We start from the raw sequence: 22,071 nt of genomic DNA, 5'->3' as shown, positions 1-22,071 counted from the left end.
CTAAAAATACAAAAATTAGCCAGGCATGTTGGCGGGTACCTGTAATCCCAGCTAGTTTTAGCAATTGATGGTACAATTAAATTATAGTTCTAGAAATTGATAGTACTATTTTTATATTTTTTTTCAAGGTCACTTAGAAACTGCTTTAAACGGCTGGGCACGGTGGCTCACGCCTGTAATCCCAGCACTTTGGGAAGCTGAAGTGGATGGATCACCTGAGGTCAGGAGTTTGAGGCCAGCCTGGCCAACATGGTGAAATCCTGTCTCTACTAAAAATAAAAAAATTAGCCAGGTATGGTAGTGCACACCTGTAATCCCAGCTACTCAGGTGGCTGAGGCAGGAGAATTACCTGAACCCAGGAGGTAGAGGTTGCAGTGAGCAGAGATCGTTCCTCTGCACTCCAGCCTGGGCAACAGAGCGAGACTCCATCTCCCCCCGCCAAAAAAAAAAAAAAAAAAAACCCAAAGATTAATAGCTCATGTTGTTATTTTCAGGAGCTGGTGATGATACACGAACTTGGGGGCCACCTTTTGTTGGGACAGAAAGTACATATTATCTCAGTGTTAACCGAAATAAAAAAGTAAGAATATCATCCCTTTTTTGCTTTTTGTGTGTAATTCTCTTGTAATAGCAATACTGTTGATATCATTGTGGCTTGTTTTTTTCTTCCTTAAAAAAATTAAGATGTAACTAATATTTCAAATAAATTGAACTTCTATTCATTTACCGTTCACTAAGTAGAAACAATGGAGCTTTTTACTACTCTTTCTTACCGACTAAGTAACTTAGAACATTTCATAAGAATTTATAATGGAAATAATTTTATGAAATAGAAAAATCATTTGATTCCTTACATTTGTTATTATTAGGGAATAATTGCCTAACACTCGGTATTATACTTTAAAAACATCTCCTGTCATCCTTGTTAGCATATTAATATATCCTCATGGTAAATAGAATCTGTAAAGATGATTTAAATATTTCTTCATGCATAAATAAATTTAAGAGGATGATCTATGATATGAATGGCTTTCTTGTCAGCAATAAGAAGAACCTTCATGGCTGGGCATGGTGGCTCACGCCTTTAATCCCAGCACTTTGGGAGGCCGAGGCAGGCAGATCACGAGGTCAGGAGATCGAGACCATCCTGGCCAATATGGTGATACTCCGTCTCTACTAAAAATACAAAAATTAGCTGGGCGTGGTGGCATGTGCCTGTAATTCCAGCTACTTGGGAGGCTGAGGCATGTGAATCACTTGAACCCAGGAGGCAGAGGTTGCAGTGAGCCGAGATTGTGCCACTGCACTCTAGCCTGGGTGACAGAGCAAGACTCCGTCTCAAAAAGTAAAAAAAGAAAAAAAGAAAAACTTTTATGATAGTATTTTAATATACATAATTTATTTTTTTTTTTACTTTTTATTTTAGATTCAGGGGATACATGTGCATGTTTGTTATGTGGGTATATTGCATAATGGTAGGGATTGGGCTTCTTGTGTTTTGGTCATCGAAATAATATATGTATATATATTTTAATTTTTAGAGTATTGCTGTTAATATCAAGGATCCAAAAGGGGTGAAAATCATCAAAGAGGTACAGTATGATGTATACAAGGCATCCTACCACCTAGGTTATAATTAGGGATTGGAATATCAGAGCAAAAGTGTTTTAAAACTCGATTTTGTGGGTGATCTGTATGTTTGCAACAAATACCTTTTAAGTATTTACCTTGATTTGTATACTTCTTTGTAGGTGTAATGTGCTTTAAATTTTTTGTATATTGTGTATCATTATGGTGTTAGCTACTATTGACTGAGCACCAACTCTGCAGCAAATCATGGGCTTGGGCACTTTGCTCATGTTATCTCCTCTAATCCTCAGATTTTACCTTGTAAATGAAGTATTGAAATCTCATTTACATAAAAGGGAATTGAGTTTCCTGGTGCCTAAGTGATGCTCCAAGATTACCTAGCTAGTATGGGGAAAAGCTGACATTTGGATCTGGGTCACATCACTGCAGAGTCCAAGCTTTATCTAACCCTTATGCAGATGACCAATATATCCAGACCTGATCTGAGCATCTTTCTTAGAGGAGCTGGAAGGCACAGTGGTTAAATTAAGGATGGATACCTTTGCATGGGATTTGAATCCTGCCTTCTGTGCTTACTGGCTATATGACCTCAGACAGGTTACATAACTTCTTTGTGCCTCAGTTTCTTCATTAGTAAACTGGAGGTAATAATAGTACCTACCTTCTTTCTTTTTCTTGAAACAGAGTCTCGCTTTGTTGCCCAGGCTAGAGGGCAGTGGCATGATCTCAGCTCACTGCAACCTCCACCTCCTGGGTTCAAGCAATTCTCTTGCCTCAGCCTCTGGAGTAGCTGGGATTACAGGTGTGCACCAGCACACCTGGCTAATTTTTGTAATTTTAGTAGCGATGGGGTTTCACCATGTTGGCCAGGGTGGTTCGAACTCCTTACCTCAAGTGATCTGCCTACCTTGGCCTCCCAAAGTGCTGGGATTTACAGGTGTGAGCCACCGTGCCTAGCCCAATAGTACCTACTCTCTAGGGTTGTTGTTAGAATTGAGTTAGTCTGTGTAAAATGTGTAGACGAGTGCTTGCCACAGTCAGCACTCATGAGGTATTAGCTGTTATTATTTCCTATGTTCCTGATGTTGGATTCATCATGTGGGATAAACCTTGTTTGCCATCCTTGTTAAGGTTTACAGTTGAATCTAATGGATGTACAGTATTCTTCTGTATTTGGGGGATTGGTTCTACTAGAACCTCCACATATACCAAAATCTGTGCATACTCAAGTCCTGCAGTCGGCCCTGTGGAACCTGCTTATACAAAATATTGCCTGTCAGTGTACACGGGTTTTGCATCCAGTGAATACTGTATTTTCCATCCACGTTTGGTTGAAAAGAATCCACCTAGGGGTGGACTTGAACAGTTCAAACCCCTGTTGTTCAAGGACCAACTGTACTTAGGGCTATTTGGTTAGAGAACCAAGTCTCAAACTTACTTATTTATTTAGAGACAGAGTCTTGCTGTGTCACCCAGGCTGGAGTGCAGTGGCGCGATCTCGGCTCACTGCAAGCTCCACCTCCTGGTTTCAAGCAATTCTTCTGTCTCAGCCTGCGGAGTAGCTGGGTCCACAGGCACATGCCACCATGCCCGGCTAATTTTTACATTTTTAGTAGAGATGGGGTTTCACCATATTGGTCAGGCTAGTCTCAAACTCCTAACCTCAGGTGATCCACCCGCCTCGGCCTCTCAAAGTGCTGGGATTACAGGCGTGAGCCACCGCACCTGGCCTCAAACTTTATTTTTTACCAAAACATCAACTTAGCTTTAATTGTTCTGCTGCTGCTTTATGTTCTCTATCTCGGTTATTGAAAGATAATCTTTAATTATTAAGATCAGAATCAGGGACCATTCTTTTTGGTTCTGCTGGATCAATGCAGCCAATTTAGAATTTTCATTAACTAGATATATTTTGAACCCAAAACTTAAGAATCATCCTGATCTTGCCACCCTTTCTTCCCATATCTTTCCTGTAGCATAACAGGTTTGTTTGTTTTTGTTTTTCTTTTGAAACTTGGTTTGATTTTTCTAAATTGTTTTCCTGGCCTCAAGCAATCCGCACGCCTCAGCCACCCAAAATGCTGGGATTACAGATGGGAACCACCATGGCCAGCCAATTGCTTTTAGGTAGTTATACAATTAATAAGTTATGTATCTTACTATCTAAAGGAAAAATTATTTTTTCTCTAGTCTTTCATATTTCTCGTACAGATTTCTCTTCTGGCCTTAAGAGTAGCAAAAAATGCCAGGCATGGTGGCTCACGCCTGTAATCCCAGCACTTTGGGAGGCTGAGACGGGCAGATCATGAGGTTAGGAGTTCGAGACCAGCCTGGCCAACATGGTGAAACCCTGTCTGTACTAGAAATGCAAAAATTGGCTGGGTGTGGTGGTGCGTGCATGTAGTCCCAGCTACTTGGGAGGCTGAGGCAGGAGAATCGCTTGAACCCGGCAGGCGGAGGTTGCAGTGAGCCGATATCGCACCACTGCACTCCAGCCTGGGTGACACAGTGAGATTCCATCTCAAAAAAAAAAAAAAAAAATGATTAGCAAAAAAAACCCCTCTCCATTTAGGCCTAGGTGGCTATGATTGCTAATACAATGAGTCTAGTTTATAGAAACAGTTCCAAAGTATTACACAAGGCAATCAGCTGGATACATGAGAGCTTCAAAAAGTATGACTCCTTTGTCAACTAGGCTAACCAAAAACAGGTTGTGTAAAAACTGAAACTCTGCCTAGAAAACCTATATGAAACTTAGTATTATTGTGGCAATATGATTTGATAACTTCTGATCGTGTGTTATCCAATATTTCAGACAATTTTCTATGTTAATTAGTTGACAGTCACAATATCATTATTATAGGCATGTGTTATGGTTAGCAGAGCAATGCATGAGTTTTATTTTCCAATAACATTTGGTTATGAAAAATTAAAACATTCAGAAAAGTTGAAAGAATAATGAACTCTCATTTATCCTATGCCTAGACGAAACAAAAATATTAGAATTTTGCTATATAGCATGAAGTTTATTTTCTTTCTTTCTTTTTTTTTTGAGGTGGAGTTTTGCTCTTGTCTCCCAGGCTAGGGTGCAATGGTGGGATCTCAGCTCACTTCAACCTCCGCCTTCTGGGTTCAAGCAATTCTCCTGTCTCAGCCTCCTGAGTCGCTGGGACTTCAGGTGCCCACCACCATGCCTGGCTAATTTTTGTATTTTTAAGTAGAGACGGGGTTTCACCGTGTTGGTCAGGCTGGTCCTGAACTCCCGACCTCAGGTAATCTACCTGCCTCAGCCTCCCAAAGAGCTGGGATTGCAGGTATGAGCTATTGCACCTGGCCAGCCTGCAGTTTATTTTCTTTAGTGCTTGTAGGAGTGCTTTTTTTTTTTTTTTTTTTTTTTTGAGGCAGTCCCACTCTGTTGCCCAGCCTGGAGTGCAGTAGTGAGAATTTGGCTCACTGCAGCCTCCACCTTCTGGGCTCAAGCAATCCTCCTTCTTCAACCTCCTGTGTAGCTGGGACTACAGGCATGTGCCACCATGCCTGGCTAATTTTTAAATTTTTTGTAGAGACGAGGCCTTGGTATGTTGCCCAGGCTTGTCTTGAACTCCTGACCTCAAGTGATCTACCCCCACCCCGCCCCAGCCTCACAAAGTGTTGGGATTACAGGTGTGAGCTATTTGGCCTGGCCAATTACTGTGATTTTTTTTTTTTTTTTTTTTGAGATGGAGTCTCACTCTGTTGCCCCAGGCTGGAGAGCAGCGGCGTGATCTTGGCTCACTGCACCTCCACCTCCTGGGTTCAAGTGATTCTCCTGCCTCAGCCTCCTGAGTAGCTGAGACTACAGGCACTTGCCACCACGCTCAGCTAATTTTTGTAGTTTTAGTAGAGACAGGGTTTCACCATATTGGCCAGGCTGGTCTCGAACTCCTGACCTCAAGTGATCTGCCTACCTAGGCCCCCCAAACTGCTGGGATTTACAGGTGTGAGCCACTGTGCCCAGCCAATTTTTTTAAAAAAGATTTTTTTTTTTTTTTTTTTTGAAGCAGGGTCTTACTCTGCCACCCAGGCTGGAGTGCAGTGGCGTGATCTCGGCTCACTGTGACCTCTGTCTCCCAGGTTCAAGTGATTCTTGTGCCTCAGCCTCCCGAGTAGCTGGGATTACAGGCATAAGCCATCACACTTGGCTCATTTTTTTGTAATTTTAGTAGAGACAGGGTTTTACCATGTTGAACAGGCTGGTCTTGAACTCCTGACCTCAAATGATCTGCCCTCCTCGGCCTCCCAAAGTGCTGGGACTATAGGTGTGAGTCACTGCACCTGGCCCTTTAAAAACATTTTTTTTTTTTTTTTATTTTTAGTAGAGACGGGGTTTCACCGTGGTCTCGATCTCCTGACCTCGTGATCCGCCTGCCTCGGCCTCCCAAAGTGCTGGGATTACAAGCGTGAGCCACCGCGCCCGGCCTAAAAACATTTTTTAAAGTATGTAGTCACAATTGAAATTTTGGGAAAAAAATTTCCCAATTTTTTATAAAATTTCTGTAAAATTAAGGTTTACAATGCTGCATTGTCCTCTGATTCCTGTAACAGTGGTCTGGGCATCACAATCTGGATTTTGTTCCTGACAGTTCCTGGTTTACTGGGCTATAGTTTAGTAGCCTGAAGAAAAAAAACTCCAGTGATTCTTAAATACATTTAAAACTCTTTGGGAAGAATGCATCTGAAAGGTGTGAAAACATTTCCGAATCCTGCTTATGTGCATTAAGTGCATGTTATAATGAGGAATATTACATAATAATAGGGATGCTGAGTAGTAAAGACATTGTGTTTAGGTCTGTTTTTGGAGACAAGGTCTAATAGTCTCCCAGGCTGGAGTGCAGTGGCGCCATCACGGCTCACTGCAGTCTCGATTTACCGGCTCAACTGATCCTCCCACCTCAGCCTCCCAAGCAGCTGGGACCACAGGTATGCACCACCATGTCTGGCTAATTTTTGTAGAGATGGGATTTTGCCATGTTGCCCAGGCTGGTCTTGAACTCCTGATCTTGAACTCCTGGGCTCAAGCAGTCCACCTGCCTTGGCCTCCCAAAGTGCTGAGATTAGAGGAGTGAGCAACCACACCTGGCCTATTTAGTTTTCTTGTAAAGGTTTAAAAGATGTTTTTCATTGATTTAGTGTACTTACATTCTAATTTTTCTACCTAATCTTTTGAGAATCTGTTTGGACAGACCATGTAGGCTAGATATTTATTACATTTGAAGGATGCAGAATCCATTCTGCATGTACTTACATGTAGTTACAAAAACTTTAATAGCCATTATTTTACTGACAGTAATGCTTTAAGTAGTTGACCAGAACTTCTATGTTTATCAAATTTGCTTCATCAGTCCTGTGATTTTTCTGAGCTATTACAAAGGGAAAATCAATTGTGTAAAGTTAAAATTCTATCATATGGGGATTTGTTGAGTTGGAAGTCTGACTCATGTTCACCTCTTCCATCAGCTTGCAGCTGTTTGTGATGTGTTTGTGGAAAACTATGTCCCTGGCAAACTGTCTGCAATGGGCCTGGGATATGAAGATATAGACAAGATTGCTCCTCACATCATCTATTGTTCCATCACAGGTATTTCAACCCCACACCCTTGTCAGTTAAAAGGTTTTCCAGTTTCTGTGTTTTCTTATTGCTATAAGAAACCTCTTGCTGGCTTTTTTTTTGGAAGTTATTCTGCTTTCCTTTTTCCAAGGCCGTTTAGGTTGCTGAACATTACTTTTTTCTTTTTTTTTTTTTTTGAGATGGAGTCTCACTCTGTTGCCAGGCTGGAGTATAGTGGTGCCATCTCGGCTCACTGCAACCTCTGACTCCCTGGTTCAAGCGATTCTTCTGCCTTAGCCTCCTGAGTAGCTGGGATTACCAGGCACGCGCCACCATGCCCAGCTAATTTTTGTATTTTTAGTAGAGATGGGGTTTCACCATGTTGGCCAGGATGGTCTCAATCTCCTGACCTTGTGATCGGCTCTCTTCAGCCTCCCAAAGTGCTGGGATTACAGGTGTGAGCCACCACATCCGGCCTTGGCTGCTGAACGTTATTAAGGAATATTAACCTAAATGAATATTTTCATAAATTTATTGGCTATTCGTATTTCTTCTTTGAATTGTCTGCCTATAGGTTTGCTAATTTTTATGTTGATGTTTTACAAATGTTTACAAAGTACTGTTATTAACTCTTGCATAGGTGAATTTACAGTTGAAAACAATTCTTTTTTTTTTTTTTTTTTTTTTTGAGACAGAGTCTCACTCTGTCGCCCAGGCTGGAGTTCAGTGGCATGATCTCGGCTCACTGCAACCTCTGCCCCTAAGATCAAAAGATTCTCCTGCCTCAGCCTCCTGAGTATCTGGGATTACAGGTGCCTACCACCATGCCTGGCTGATTTTTGTGTTTTTAGTAGAGACAGTGTTTCACCATGTTGGCGAGGCTGGTCTCTAAATCTTGACCTCAGGTTATCCACCCACCTTGGTCTCCCAAAGTGCTGGGATTACAGGCATGAGCCATCACTCCTGGCCTACAGTTGAAATGTTAATTGGCTTTAAGATAATAACATAGGAACCCAAGGTATCCCTTCAATATGTTCAGAAGCACTAAGCCAAAGGAAGGAAAAGAGTGTCATAAAGTCTTCCAGTTGTTCAGCCCTTGCCAGTGAACCACTTATATATGCATGTATGTGTATGTTTAGGCTAAAGGGAAAAAGTCACAGTGTTACTTAGTTTTCTATATAAGTACTTAACTCTTAATTAGGGATGCAATAGAGAAAAGTGACTCATAACATAAAATGTTATATTAATAGTTTGCATCAGAAAAATTCATAATATTTTAAGTTTTTACTCAGTCATCCACCAAATATTTACTGCAAGCCTATGATCTTCCAGGCAATAGACTCAGATTCTGGAATACAGGAGGGATAAAAATCCATCTGTGCTCTCTAGAGCATTTATATGCTAGGTTAGGGTGATAGATAGTAAATAAATAAGCACTTTTGTTTTTGTTTTTGGTAACTGAGTCTGGTAGTTGGCAAGGGGGTGGGGTGAGGATAAGTTATTTCATACTGGTAGGTGAGAGAATGCCCTACCCATATGGTGACATTTGAGTAGAGACCTGCATGGGGTAAAGGAGTGAACCACATAGCTACTGGTGAAGAGGGTTTTAGGCAGGACAACACCAAGTGCACTAGCCACCACACCCAGGTAATTTTTTTGTGTTTTTCATAGAGATGGTGTTTTGCCATGTTGGCCAGGCTGGTCTTGAACTCCTGGCCTTATGTGATTGTGTTATTCTATTCCCAGTTCCACCTGTAATGCAGAGCACATGGTAGGGGTTCTACAGCCAAGAGCAGTTTCTTTTTTGGAGGCAGGGTCTCTCTCTGTTCCTCAGGTTGGAGTGCTTTGGTGCAATCTCGGCTCACTGCAACCTCCACCTCCGAGGTTCAGGTGAGTCTCCTGCCTCAGCCACCCGAGCAGATGGGATTACAGGCGTGTACCACCTTGCCTGGCTAATTTTTGTATTTTTAGTAGAGATGGCGTTTCACCATGTTGGCCAGACTGGTCTTGAACTCCTGACCTCAAGTGATCCACCCACCTCAGTCTCCCAAAGTGTTGGGATTACACGTGTGAGCCACTGTGCCCGGTCCTGATGATTAACTTCTGTACTGAATGACAGGTACTGTACATGGTAGATGATTCTTGGCCACTAGATCTCACTTTTTAAAATGTGCTGTTTTATAGATCCATAATCATATTTTCATTTTTCTGTCTAAACAATATTTATATGTGTGACAGAGCGAGGGAGAGATTTTTTTCCATCAGAATCTTGTAATCTAATGGAAATGTTGAGATTTAAAATCTTAATATAGGTAAATTATCTTCTGAATTATCATATTACCATAAAAATGCTGCATAGCCAACAAATGCAAAATGCTATATGACAATAAGCATGTATTTCTGTTTCCCATGTCTGTGGTTGGCTGGCATTCAGTTGATACAGACTGGTTAGGTTTGGCTCCAAGTTGTGCGTTGGGGGACTGGTATGCTCTGCATGTCTGTTATCCCCCTTGGATCAGTGGCCACCAAATGCATCTCCCGTCACAGGGAAAGGTGGAGTGCAAGAGAACAAGCCCATTTTCACCAGGGTATTTAAAGCCTTTGCTCCCAATGCATCTGCTAACAAATGGAGTATTTGTCAAAGCAAGTCACATGGCCAAGTCCAATACCAATGGGTGGTGAAATACATTCTGTTTCAGAGGGAGGAACTACAAAGTCGTATGGCATAGGGCGTGGGTTTCGAGCAGGATGACAATTGAGAATAATAATACATTTTATCACATCATTGAGTAAAAAAAAAAATGTTAGTCTACTTGGGAAGCCCACATTTCCTAATGATTCACATTTATAACTAACTGGTTAGGGTCAAAAGTTCCTCTGGGCCTTGACTTAATGATTGGAGAGTCTCTAAGTTTTCTTACAGTTCTCAAATTCTGTATTAATATTTTAGTGTGGCAAAATGGCATTGGAGATAGATTATATAATTCAGTAGTTCTCAGATGAGGAAGAATGGTTCTATCATGTCCTTTTTAGTGATATGATGAAGGAATGAGAGGGTGATAGGCAGATATGTGTAGTCTGAAAACGTACTCTCATTGTTCTATAATCTCCTCATTCCCTGACAGTTATTAGAATAACATCTATATACTCTGTTCTCCTTTATTTCCTGATAATGAAACAGATCCAGACCTAAGGTCACACAGCTATTTAATAGCAGATGGGTTTAGAACTCAGGCTTCTTGTCTTAGTAGTAAGTGCCTCTATGCTTTCCATACTTAGACATATCAATAAGTAATGACATAGATTTTGTAATTAGGTGACACTGAACAGTGCTACTTGAGAATACTATATTTTTGCTATTTTCTTTCACTCGTTAATTTTATTTGCAATAGTGGAAGTCGTGAACAAATTTATTAGTCAGGGAGTCTAAATTTCAACAGATTATTCTGGAAGCCAAAGTCATTCATGAGTCGTGAGTTTGTGTGCATATAAAGCAAGGTTCATCTCTTTTTTTTAAATTTGATTTTCTTGGCTGGGCGCGGTGGCTCATGCACTTTGAGAGGCTGAGGCAGGTGGATCACCTGAGGTCAGGAGTTCGAGACCAGCCTGACCAACATGACGAAACCCTGTCTCTACTAAAAATACAAAAATTAGCTGGGTATGGTGGTGGGTGACTGTAATCCCAGCACTTTGAGAGGCCGAGGCGGGCGGATTACCTGAGGTCAGGAGTTTAAGACCAGCCTGACCAACATGATGAAACCCCGTCTCTACTAAAAATACAAAAATTAGCTGGGTATGGTGGTGGGTGACTATAATCTCAGCTACTTGGAAGGCTGAGGCAGGAGAATTGCATGAACCTGGAGGCAGAGGTTGCAGTGAGCTGAAATCATGCCATTGCATTTCAGCCTGGGTGACAGAGTGAGACTCCATCTTAAAAAAAAAAAAAATGTTTGATTTTCTTGGTAATCAGTGTGTCTGTGTGTGTTTTTTTTGAATAAGACTGATTACATCAGTCTAAAGTTGCACATGTTGTGATTGAGATCCTAGACTTTCCTGATGTTTCCCAATGGTATTGCTGTCTTGTCAGTGCTGTCCAAGCCCAAATAGTTTGTTCTCACTCACATGTTGGCCCTATTGCTGATGAGAGTAATCTTAGAATGGCTGGGAGATTGACTTTAATGCACTCTGACAGTTGTGTGGTTGAAATTGCCTCAGTCTATGAAATCTGGTCTGCAGGACAAAAATGCTGGAGTGATCACAAGGGAGGAAGGACCTGATTATTTTTATTAGCATGGTCCTCTTATCATTTCAGAGGGAGCTGAGTATGCACATTAGGGGGCAGTGTTTAAACAGCTATTATTCACTAGGAATTATTTTTGTGAAAAGGGCAGTGTTTCCTGTGTACCACTGGGTAGGAAGATTCTCTGAAAGACATATTTATATTTGTGAAGTGACCACTCTATATTTCTCTATACTTTTAGAAGTACAATGGTATTTCCCCTAATAATTTAATTTTAAGTTGTACCTTCTTTCCCTTGTGTCTTCTGAACATGTTATTAATTATAAAAATTTAGCAGTAGGAATCCTCTCCACTACATTTTAAAATGTTATTTCTGCTGTTCTTGTTAATTTCATTACTCTTTCTTTCTGGAAGGATAAACATTTCATTATATTTTTGACTAGACTGAGTTTGTAGTGGGAACACTGTACATGTCATTTAATGAAGTTTCTTTTTTTTTTTTTTAGAGGAAGAGGGTTTGAAAAGTGCCTTTTTTATTTTTGTGAATTCCTCAGGGACAATTTCCTTAATCTCTATTTATATAGCATTACATAGAGTTAAAATCATACAAAATATATGTGTTTAAAATATGAAGACATACAAGGTAATGAATAGTACAAAATTCAAGAGAATGATTAACCCTGGGGAGTGGGGAGGGAGGATATGGGACAGGGAAGAGAAACACACAGAATTTCAATTATATTCGCAAAATAAACTGACTGGCTGGTACATGAGTATTCGTCATTCTGTATTTTATGATTTAAGTGAGAATAAAGGATTCAGAAATGCCCAAATAGCTCCCCTCCTTATTTCCCTCCTTTCTTCCCTTCCCTACCCCCAAACAACTATTTCTTGAGCTGCTGTATATTCCTGGCTGTGTTGAGTGTTCAGGGCAAACAATGTAGACATTGTCCTTGCATTTTTAAGGAGCTGACAGCCTAGGTCAGAGACATTCTATAGACAAGTTAAAACATATAATAAATACGACATGTATTAGCAAACTATACTATTATGAAAGAATGAAACAGTACTGTGGTGGAGATTAACAGAGGAGGGGTTGCATGCTGTAAATGGGCTTGTCAGGGAAGGCTTTTTTGGGGCGGTAACATTTAAGAGATCTGAAGGATGACAAGGAGCCAGCCATGTAATGAGCAAGGGGAGAAGTGATTGAGGCAGAGAAAATACCATGTGCAAAACCTCTGTGGTAGGAAAGATCTAGATGCCTTTAAGAATCTAAGAGAAAGCTGAAGTGTTTGGAACACTAAAAACTGAGAGCAGTATGCTTGAGAAGATACTGCAGAGGTGTGCAGGGGCCATGGCATGCTAGGATGGGTCTGAGCAGTGGAGGGGTAGGATCATAATCTTTAAAAGAAGTAAGATTTTTCAGTAGAATGCAGATTAAAAAAAAAAGAGGTAGAATTCAATTCCTGGTTGACTGACTTCATTATAGGCATTGGAGATTGAAATGGGGCTCATATTTCACAGAGTAGCTATAAAGATAATTTTTTAAAGATTATTAAAGGCCCTCATAGTGTTTCAGAGTCAATAGCAGAGAATGGTGAGCCCAAATGGATGAGGCAAATTATTTAGCAACTGCATTCTACATTCATATCACAGCAACGGGAATACAAAACAAAACACTGCTGCAGTTGGATTCTTATGGCATGACTTAGTCTGTACGTGTGTGTGTTCTTATTTTCGGCATATTCACCACATAACCATAGCTTTAAAAAAAGATAGAGTAATTAGAATAGGATCTGCAAATCCATACTGCAAATTCATAGATGTTTTGAAGGTGAGAAAAGACATTAAGACTGGAGAGAGGGAAAATAAGGAAGGAAGAGGGAATGAAGGAAAAAGGAAGGAGGGAATGAAGAAAAGAAGAGAAGGAAGAATAAAATAAGAGAGGTAGAGTGGAGTAAAATGGGATAACAATCAGCAAGATTTTTTTTAAATTTCTAAAGACAGTAGTCTAGTTCATCTGGCGATATTCACACTGCATTAAGCATCATTTTTAGACTGAATAAATAATCAATATGGAGATGATCGTTTTTGATGTTAGAGGGAACCCTCATAGTCAAAACAATTGAAAACTACTGGTCTAAATTATGAGTATCTCTGTTGCACCCTCTTATATCAGGAAATATTTTTTCACCAGAGTTTCAGGATATTGTGGCCATCTGTCCAACTTTATAGCCAGTGATCTTTAGTGAAAGTGTGGTTTGACATATTTACCATTTCATATTAAGCTCATTATTTAAAGAAATAATGACACCATCTCTGCAGGGGAAGAGAAACTTAGCATATACATGTAGGGTTTCAAAACACAGCCCTTGGAGCTAAGGACTGAGATTATATTTTGTCTGTAGACATGAACTGATTCCAGAAAATGACTTTATGCCTCCATTTTATTCCCCAACAGTATAACCTTTTATCTTTAAATATTTCTTTATACCCATACACATATAACAGATGTGTTACATGAGTTGGACTTACTGGAGTAGAAGCAGACACTTTCTTCTCTCCCAGCCCACCTCTGCAAACCTGCACTGTCCACTTATTCTCTTTGCTCATAGATGAAATCCCAAGCAAGTCCTATAGATTTTTTTCTCCCCAATTATTTCTTTTCTTTTCTTTTGAAACAGGGTCTGGCTCTGTTGCCCAGTCTATAGTGCAATGGTGCGATCTCGGCTCACTGCAACCTCTGCTTCCCGGGCTCAAATCATCCTCCTCCTCAGCCTCCTGAGAAGCTGGGACTACAGGTGCATGCCACCATGCCCAGACAGTTTTTGTATTTTTGGTAGAGATGGGGTTTTGCCATGTTGCCCAGGCTGGTTTTGAACTCCTGGGCTGAAGTGATCTTTCTGCATCGGCCTCCCAAAGTGTTGGGATTATAGATGTGAGCCACCATGCCTGGCAGTTATTTCGTTTAAAGTATTAAAATGTTCAGTCCAATCTAACATCAAAACCTCAGACTCTTGTCCAGTTTATGACGTCTCCTTTTCCCCAAATTCAGGCTACTTTCTTGGGAATGTGAAGAGTATGTGTGTGTGTTTGTATTACAGGTGCACATATGTTGCATGTGTGTGTGTTTGTATTATGTATGCACATACATGCATGTGTCTGCATGTCTATGTGTTTTGGAAGAGCCTAGTCATTTTCTTCATTATCCATCTTTTCCTATTGTTAGCTGCTATTTGTGGTTTTTTCACAATCAGGCCCTCCCAGGAAAGGGAAGCAAGTTAAAGGGTGCAAAAAGGGTATTACTTGACTGGTGTAGTTGTAACCTGCAGTTGAGCCTTCTGTGTGCCTGAAGTTCTGTAGGTGGCTCTCTTTTTATGGGGAGTTTTGTAGTCTCCTCAGAGACCTCAGGCTATAGTTCTCCTGCTTCAGTCCCTGTTTTTTTGTGGTTGTCTATACACAGAGTCTATCTGTTATGATCGCCTTGTCCTATAGACAGCCCTCATAGGTAGAATTCCTTTTCAGATAAACTCCTTCTGCTTTCCTCATGGTGAACTTGGCCCATGGGGAAAAATCCTCCTTCCTCCTTGTCACCATTGGCAGGTGTACAGTTTATTCCCAACTCTTAGCTCTGTTGCTTTTAGCCGATGTAGCCATAACCCCTTGCCTTTGATATTCTTTTAGACACATGCCACAGGTGCTTAGGTAATTCCAAATTTCCAGAATTCCCAAATTCCCTTGGCGTGTGTCAAGGTCTCTGATGCATTTTTGGAAGTCTCTCTTGTGTGGCTTAAGTTAAGGGGAAAACAGCTTGCTCCTCTCTTATGACAGAATGAGATGCCTAGCATACAATAACAACTCTCCAGGGAAATTCAGCTGAAGGTTTTATTCAGCTTTTCACCTTTTCTCACGTATCCTCAAATGGATGATAATGGCAGCAAAACTGGTTTCATAATCTTTTAGTGTTATCTGTGCTAGTGTTCTGGCACTTAGGACATTTTTTGGGGGTTTGAAGCCTCAGATGAAACTGAGAGGAGTCTCTTTGCAACATTCTTTAAAGCAAATTTTGCTGAAGAAATATGTTTTTCAGGTAGTAAGGAACATTAAGTGGAGTGAATATGAGATAGCTGTCTTCAAAGTTTTTAAGTATGGAAATAGAATATTTATTTAAGCTTGGCACAGTGGCTCATGCCTGTAATCCCAGCACTTTGGGAGGCCGAAGTGGGTAGATCGCTTGAGGTCAGGAGTTTGAGACCAGCCTGGCTAACACGGTGAAACCCCGTCTCTACTAAAAATACAAAAATTAGCTGGGTGTGGTGGTGCACACCTGTAATCCCAGCTGCTTGAGAGACTGAGGCATGAGAATCACTTGAACCTGGGAGGCAGAAGTTGCAGTGAGCTGAGATCGCACCATGAGAGTGAGACTCCATCTCAGAAAAAAAAGAAGAAAGAAAAAAAAGAATATTTATTTAATAAGATAAACATATTTTGGGTAATGTTGTAGATATTTTCAACTATTTAAACCCAAGTGAAAAGGTTAACTTTTTCTGTATATATAATTTAAAAATATATTTTCCCGCTATAAAAAATCAGTTGAAAGGTGATATTGAATTGTTACTGGGTGTAAGAAACATTATGACAGTTTTCCTTGGGAATTTTTTTTTTTTAAGACAAAGTCTCACTTTGTCACCCAGGCTGGAGTGCAGTGGCATGATCATAGCTCACTACAGCTTTGACTTCCCAGGCTCACATGATCCTCCCACTTCAGCCTCCCGTGTAGCTGGGATAACAGGCATGCACCACCACACCTGGCTAATTTTTTTTTTTTGGTAGAGATATGGTCCCACTATGTTGCCCAGGCTAGTCTCAAACTCCTGGCCTCAAGTGATCCTCCTGCCTTGGTCCCCTGAAGTACTGAGATTACAGGCATGAGCCAGCCACTGTACCCAGCCTACTTGGGAATTATTTATTTATTTATTTATTTTATTTTTTGATATGGAGTCTTGCTCTGTCACCCAGGCTGGAGTGCAGTGGCGCGATCTTGGCTCACTGCAACCTCCACCTCCCAGGTTCACGCCATTCTCCTGCCTCAGCCTCCCGAGTAGCTAGGACTACAGGTGCCCGCCACCACGCCCGACTAATTTTTTGTATTTTTAGTAGAGACAGGGTTTCACCGTTAGCCAGGATGGTCTCGATCTCCTGGCCTCGTGATCCATCTGCCTTGGCCTCCCAAAGTGCTGGGATTACAGGCATAAGCCACCACATCTGGCCTGCGAATTCTTTATGAAACTGTGGGGTTAAGAAAATCTTGAAGCCAGGCACGTTAACTCATGCCTGTAATCCCAGCACTTTGGGAGGCCAAGACAAGAGGATTGCGTGAGGGTCAGTAGTTTGAGACCAGCTGGGGTGACATAGTGAGACCTCGTCTCTAGAAAAGATTAAAAAAAAAAAATTAGCCAGGCATGATGACACAAGCCTGTAGTTCCAGCTACTCAGGAAGTGGAGGTGGGAGGATCATTTGAGCCCAGGAGTTTGAGGCTGCAGTGAGCTCTGATTGCTGCAGTGAGCTCTGATTGCACCACTGCACTCCAACCTGGGTGACAAAGTGAGAACTTGTGTCTTAAAAATAGAAAGAGAAGGGCCTGGTGCAATGGCTCATGCCTGTAATCCCAGCACTTTGGGAGGCTGAGGCAGGTGGATCACCTGAGGTCAGGAGTTCGAGACCAGCCTGGCCAACATGGCAAAACCCCATCTCTACTAAAAATACAAAAATTAGCCAGGCGTGGTGGCATGTGCCTGTACTCCTAGCTACTCGGGGAGGCTGAGGCAGGAGAATCGCTTGAACCCAGGAGGTGGAGGTTGCAGTGAGCTGAGATTGCATCACTGCACTCCAGCCTGGGCGACAGAGCAAGACTCCGTCTCGAAAAAACAACAAAACAAAAATAAAAAGAGAAAAGGAAAAAGGAAAATGGATTGGATTGGAACATGGATAAAGTGATTTCCCATTCTGTCAAAAGTGACAAAATTGGCTGGGCACGGTGGCTCACGCCTGTAATCCCAGCACTTTGGGAGGCCGAGGCGGGCAGATCATCTGAGGTCAGGAGTTTGAGACCAGCCTGGCCAACATGGTGAAACCCTGTCTCTACTAAAAATACAAAATTAACCAGGCATGGTGGTGCATGCGTGTAATGCCAGCTACTTGGGAGGCTGAGGCAGGAGAATCGCTTGAACCCTGGAGGTGGAGATTGCAGTGAGCCGAGATCATGCCACTGCACTCCAGCCTGGGTGACAGAGAAAAACTCCATCTCAAAAAAAAAAAAAAAAAAAAAAAAAGACAAAATTGTTCATCTTAGAAGAGCTCTGCTGGGTGTAATTAGGGATATGCCAGTACCCTCTCATGACACAACTTTGTACATAAATGTATGTGGTCTACTTCAATTCCCAGATATTTTTATTTTTCTGATACTATTGATTTTAAAAAGAGAGACCCAAAACTTTAACAGGAGATTGACCTGTTTTTCTACATACTCTAAAATTCCAGAAGCAAAGAGATCGCCTGGGCCTAGAAATATGGTATAAATTTAGTATAGATCATTACCTACCAGAATCAGTTGGTTTCATCTTTGGTCTTTAATTTCTGATATATGGTTAGAATAGTTTCCAATTTAAAGAATCTCTTGGAGACTAGGGACAGTAAAAGGAAAAAGATGACAATACTAGTTAATATCACAGCAGTAGTTATTTCAAAACTTTCACAAATTGAATATTTTATAGATCGTGCCAGATAAACATGCCAGGACTTAGCCACCATCCAAAAACCCTGTCATCAAAACTGAATTGTTTCCCCTTATGGTAATAGGCCTGGGAAATAAATCCATAAATTTAAAGAAGTAATGTTAGATAAGAAAAAAATTTTATACTTAAAAGGATAAAAACATACATGTCAGATAGTGTTTAGATAGCATTCATCTCGCTAATTATTTTTTTCCATTCTTTGCATGTTTCTTCAAGCCAGCATTAGTGCAATACCACAACTTTCAGCCTTTTATTTGAACCTCAGTATATTTAATCACAAAGGTTAAAAGTATGTGGAGTAGGTAATAGTTTGAACCTGGAAAGATCAGGGATTTTGATGGAATACCAGATTGTGGAATCAGTGAAATCCAACTTGTAAAGAATATATTGTGCACAAAGATTTTTCAAGTGAAAGATATCAAATTTAAGAAATTTGGCAAACATACAGTTAAGTTTATGTGAGGAATTAGTTCCAGGACCTTCTGTGGATGTTCAGATCTCTGATATGATAGGCATAGTATTTGCATATAACTTATGCACATCCTCCTGTATTCTTTAAATCATCTTTAGATTACTTGTAATACCTAAAATAAAGTAAATGCTGTGTAAATAGTTGTTATACCTATTGTTTAGGAAATAATGACAAGAAAAGAAAATGTACATCTTCAGCACAGATGCAAGTTTTTTCCTAATATTTTCAATCTGTGGATTGGTTGAATCCATGGATGTGGAACCCATGGATACAAAAGGCAGATCGTATTTGATTATAAGAAAGACTAGTCTGGTCAGGTGCAGTGGCTCATGGCTGTAATCCCAGAACTTTTGGAGGCTGAAGCAGGAGGATTGCTTGAGCCCAGGGGATAGAGACCAGCCTGGGCAACATAGTGAGACTCTGACTCTACAAAAAAATAAAAAAATTAGCCAAGTGTGGTGGTGTGTGGTCATATCTCCTTGGCAGGCTGACATAGGAAGATTGCTTGAGCCGGGGAGGTTGAGACTGCAGTGAGCTATGTTGCGCCACTGCACTCCAGCTTGGGTGACAGAGCAAAGATCTGTCTCAAAAAAGAAAAAAGAAAGATTAGTCTAACAAGCCACCAATTAGGAAATGGGCAAAGGACTTGAATACACACTGCTGCAAAGAAGACATACAAATGGCCAATAAGCACATGAAAAATGCTCCACATCAGGCCGGGCGCGGTGGCTCACGCTTGTAATCCCAGCACTTTGGGAGGCCGAGGCGGGCGGATCACGAGGTCAGGAGATCGAGACCACGGTGAAACCCTGTCTCTACTAAAAATACAAAAAATTAGCCGGGCGTGGTGGCGGGCGCCTGTAGTCCCAGCTACTTGGAGAGGCTGAGGCAGGAGAATGGCGTGAACCCGGGAGGCGGAGCTTGCAGTGAGCCGAGACTGCACCACTGCACTCCAGCCTGGGCGACAGAGCAAGACTCCGTCTCAAAAAAAAAAAAAAAAAGAAAAATGCTCCACATCATTGGCCATTAGGGAGATGCACACCAAAACCACAATGAAATACCTACCATCTCACCCCCATTAAGATGGATATTATCAAAAAACCAGGAAACAACAAGTGTTGGGGAGGATGTGGAGAAATTGGTACCCTTGTGCACTGTTGGTGGGAATGTAAAATGGTTCAGCCACTGTGGAAAACAGTATGGACATTCCTCAAAAAAATTAAACACAGAAGCTGGGTGTGGTGGCTTACGCCTGTAATCCCAGCACTTTGGGAGGCCGAGGCAGGTGGGTCACTAGAGGCCAGAAGTTCGAGATCAGCCTGAACAACATGGTGAAATCCTGTCTCTACCAAAAATACAAAAATTAGCCAGGCGTGGTGGCGGGCACCTGTAATCCCAGCTGCTCCAGAGGCTGAGGCAGGAGAATTGCTTGAAACCCAGAGGCAGAGACTGCAGTGAGCTGAGATTGTGCCAGAGCGAGACTCCATCTCAAAAAAAAAAATTATACACAGAATTAGCATATGATTCAGCAATTTTATTTCTAGGTATATACCAAAAGAATTGAAAGCAGGACCTTGAAGAATTATTTGTACACTCATTTTCATAGCAGCATTATTCACAGTAGCTAAAACATCAAAGCAACCCAAGAATCCATTGACAGGTGAATAAATAAGCAATAATGATGGAATATTATTCAGCCTTAAAAAGGCGGGGAATTCTGACACATGCTACAAGGATGAACCTTGAAGACATTTTGTTAAGTGAAATAAGCTAGTCAGAAAAGGTCAAATACTGTATGATTCTACTTATATGAGATTCCTAGAGCAGTAAAATTCATAGAGACAGGAACTAAAATGGTAGTTGCTAGAGGTTGGGAGGAAGGAGAGACTGGGGAGTTAGTGTTTAATGGTTATAGGGTTTTAGTTTTCCGAGATGAAGAAGTTATGGAGATGGATGGTGGTGATAGTTATATAACTATGTGAATATATTTAATGCCGCTGCGTCGTACACTTAAAAATGGTTAAAACAGTAAATTTTGTATATTTTGCCACAATTTTAAAAAGTAGAGAAAAAAAGGAAAGAATAGTCTAAACTATAAGGTATTCCATGGAAGAAATTCAGATTACCATGTCACAACTAGTAGAAAATGTTTTAATATGTTTTGGATCATGGTCTACAAATACAAATAAATATTTGACAACTAGGTATTGAATATGTAAAATATTCTCTTGTTCGAGAATGAATTGATTCTTTTTTTTTTTTCTTGCTCTGTTGCCCAGGCTGGAGTGCAGTGGTCTCGGCTCACTGCAGCCTCCGCCTCCCGGGTTCAATCAATTCTCCTGCCTCAGTCTCCTGAGTAGCTGGGACTACAGGCGCACACCACCACGTCCGGCTAATTTTTTTGTATTTTAGTAAAGACGGGGTTTCACCGTGTTGCCCAGGCTGGCCTCAAACTCCTGAGCTCAGGCAATCCGCCCGCCTCAGACTGCCAAAGTGCTAGGATTACAGGCGTGAGCCACTGCGCCCGACTGATTCTTATATGTTTAAGTTAAAAGCCCTTTATTTTAAAGATTTTGTTTTTCTTTTCAATCTGCCGCAATTAGTACAGTATAGGACACATACTTGTCATTTGCTTAATAGTAAATTTTGACCAATATTTAATGTTTTTATCCTCAAAATTCTATTCCATACACATCTTCAGATTCTTACTGCTATTCACCGTATTTTGTTATTCCGTTGTAAATTGTCATTCCTAAAATTGTCTTAAGAAATACTCAGAGGAATGAGTGATGGGAGTTTAAGTCAGTGCTTTCTGGAGAGAAGACTTGTCTAATAGAAGGAATAGTTATAATCAGGAGAGTTCTAGGAGAGTTCTAGGGGAGTTGCTGATGTTACTTCAAAATAAGAAAAAAGGGCTGGATGCGGTGGCGTGACTCACGCCTGTAATCCCAGCACTTTGGGAGGCGGAGGCGGGTGGATCACCTGAGGAGGTCAGGAATTAGAGACCAGCCTGGCCAAATCCCATCTCTACTAAAAATACAAAAATTAGCCAAGCGTGGTGCCACTTGACTGTAGTCCCAGCTACTCAGGAGGCTAAGGCAGGAGAACTGCTTGAACTGGGAGGTGGAGGTTGCAGGAGCCCAGATCTCGTCATTGCACTCCAGCCTGGGCGGCAGAGCGAGACTACATCTCAAACAAAACAAAACAAACATGCCGGGCACGGTGGCACACGCCTGTAATCCCAGCACATTGGGAGGCCAAGGCGGCTGGATCCCCTGAGGTTGGGAGTTCGAGACCAGCCTGACCAACATGGTGAAAACCTGTCTCTACTAAATACAAAAAATTAGCCAGGTGTGGTGGTGAATGCCTGTAATCTTAGCTACTTG

General features: G+C 41.3%; 1 protein-coding gene across 4 annotated transcripts in view; it reads left to right on the top strand.

Annotated features, from left to right (window-relative positions):
- SUGCT (succinyl-CoA:glutarate-CoA transferase) overlaps positions 1-22,071 on the top strand; it is a 769,733-nt gene that overhangs the window by 61,761 nt on the left and 685,901 nt on the right. For all 4 annotated transcript variants that reach the window (XM_055293359.2, XM_055293357.2, XM_055293358.2 and 1 more), the window contains exons 4-6: positions 496-581; positions 1,543-1,593; positions 7,088-7,208. In XM_055293359.2, the coding sequence (XP_055149334.1) occupies positions 496-581; positions 1,543-1,593; positions 7,088-7,208 (258 nt within the window). The remainder of the gene's footprint in view (positions 1-495; positions 582-1,542; positions 1,594-7,087; positions 7,209-22,071) is intronic.

This window comes from Symphalangus syndactylus, chromosome 9 (genome assembly GCF_028878055.3).
Source record: "Symphalangus syndactylus isolate Jambi chromosome 9, NHGRI_mSymSyn1-v2.1_pri, whole genome shotgun sequence".
In the NCBI taxonomy this organism is placed as follows: domain Eukaryota; kingdom Metazoa; phylum Chordata; class Mammalia; order Primates; family Hylobatidae; genus Symphalangus; species Symphalangus syndactylus.
The sequence above is the reverse complement of the archived record's forward strand: the minus strand, read 5'-3'. Positions and strand labels throughout refer to the sequence as shown.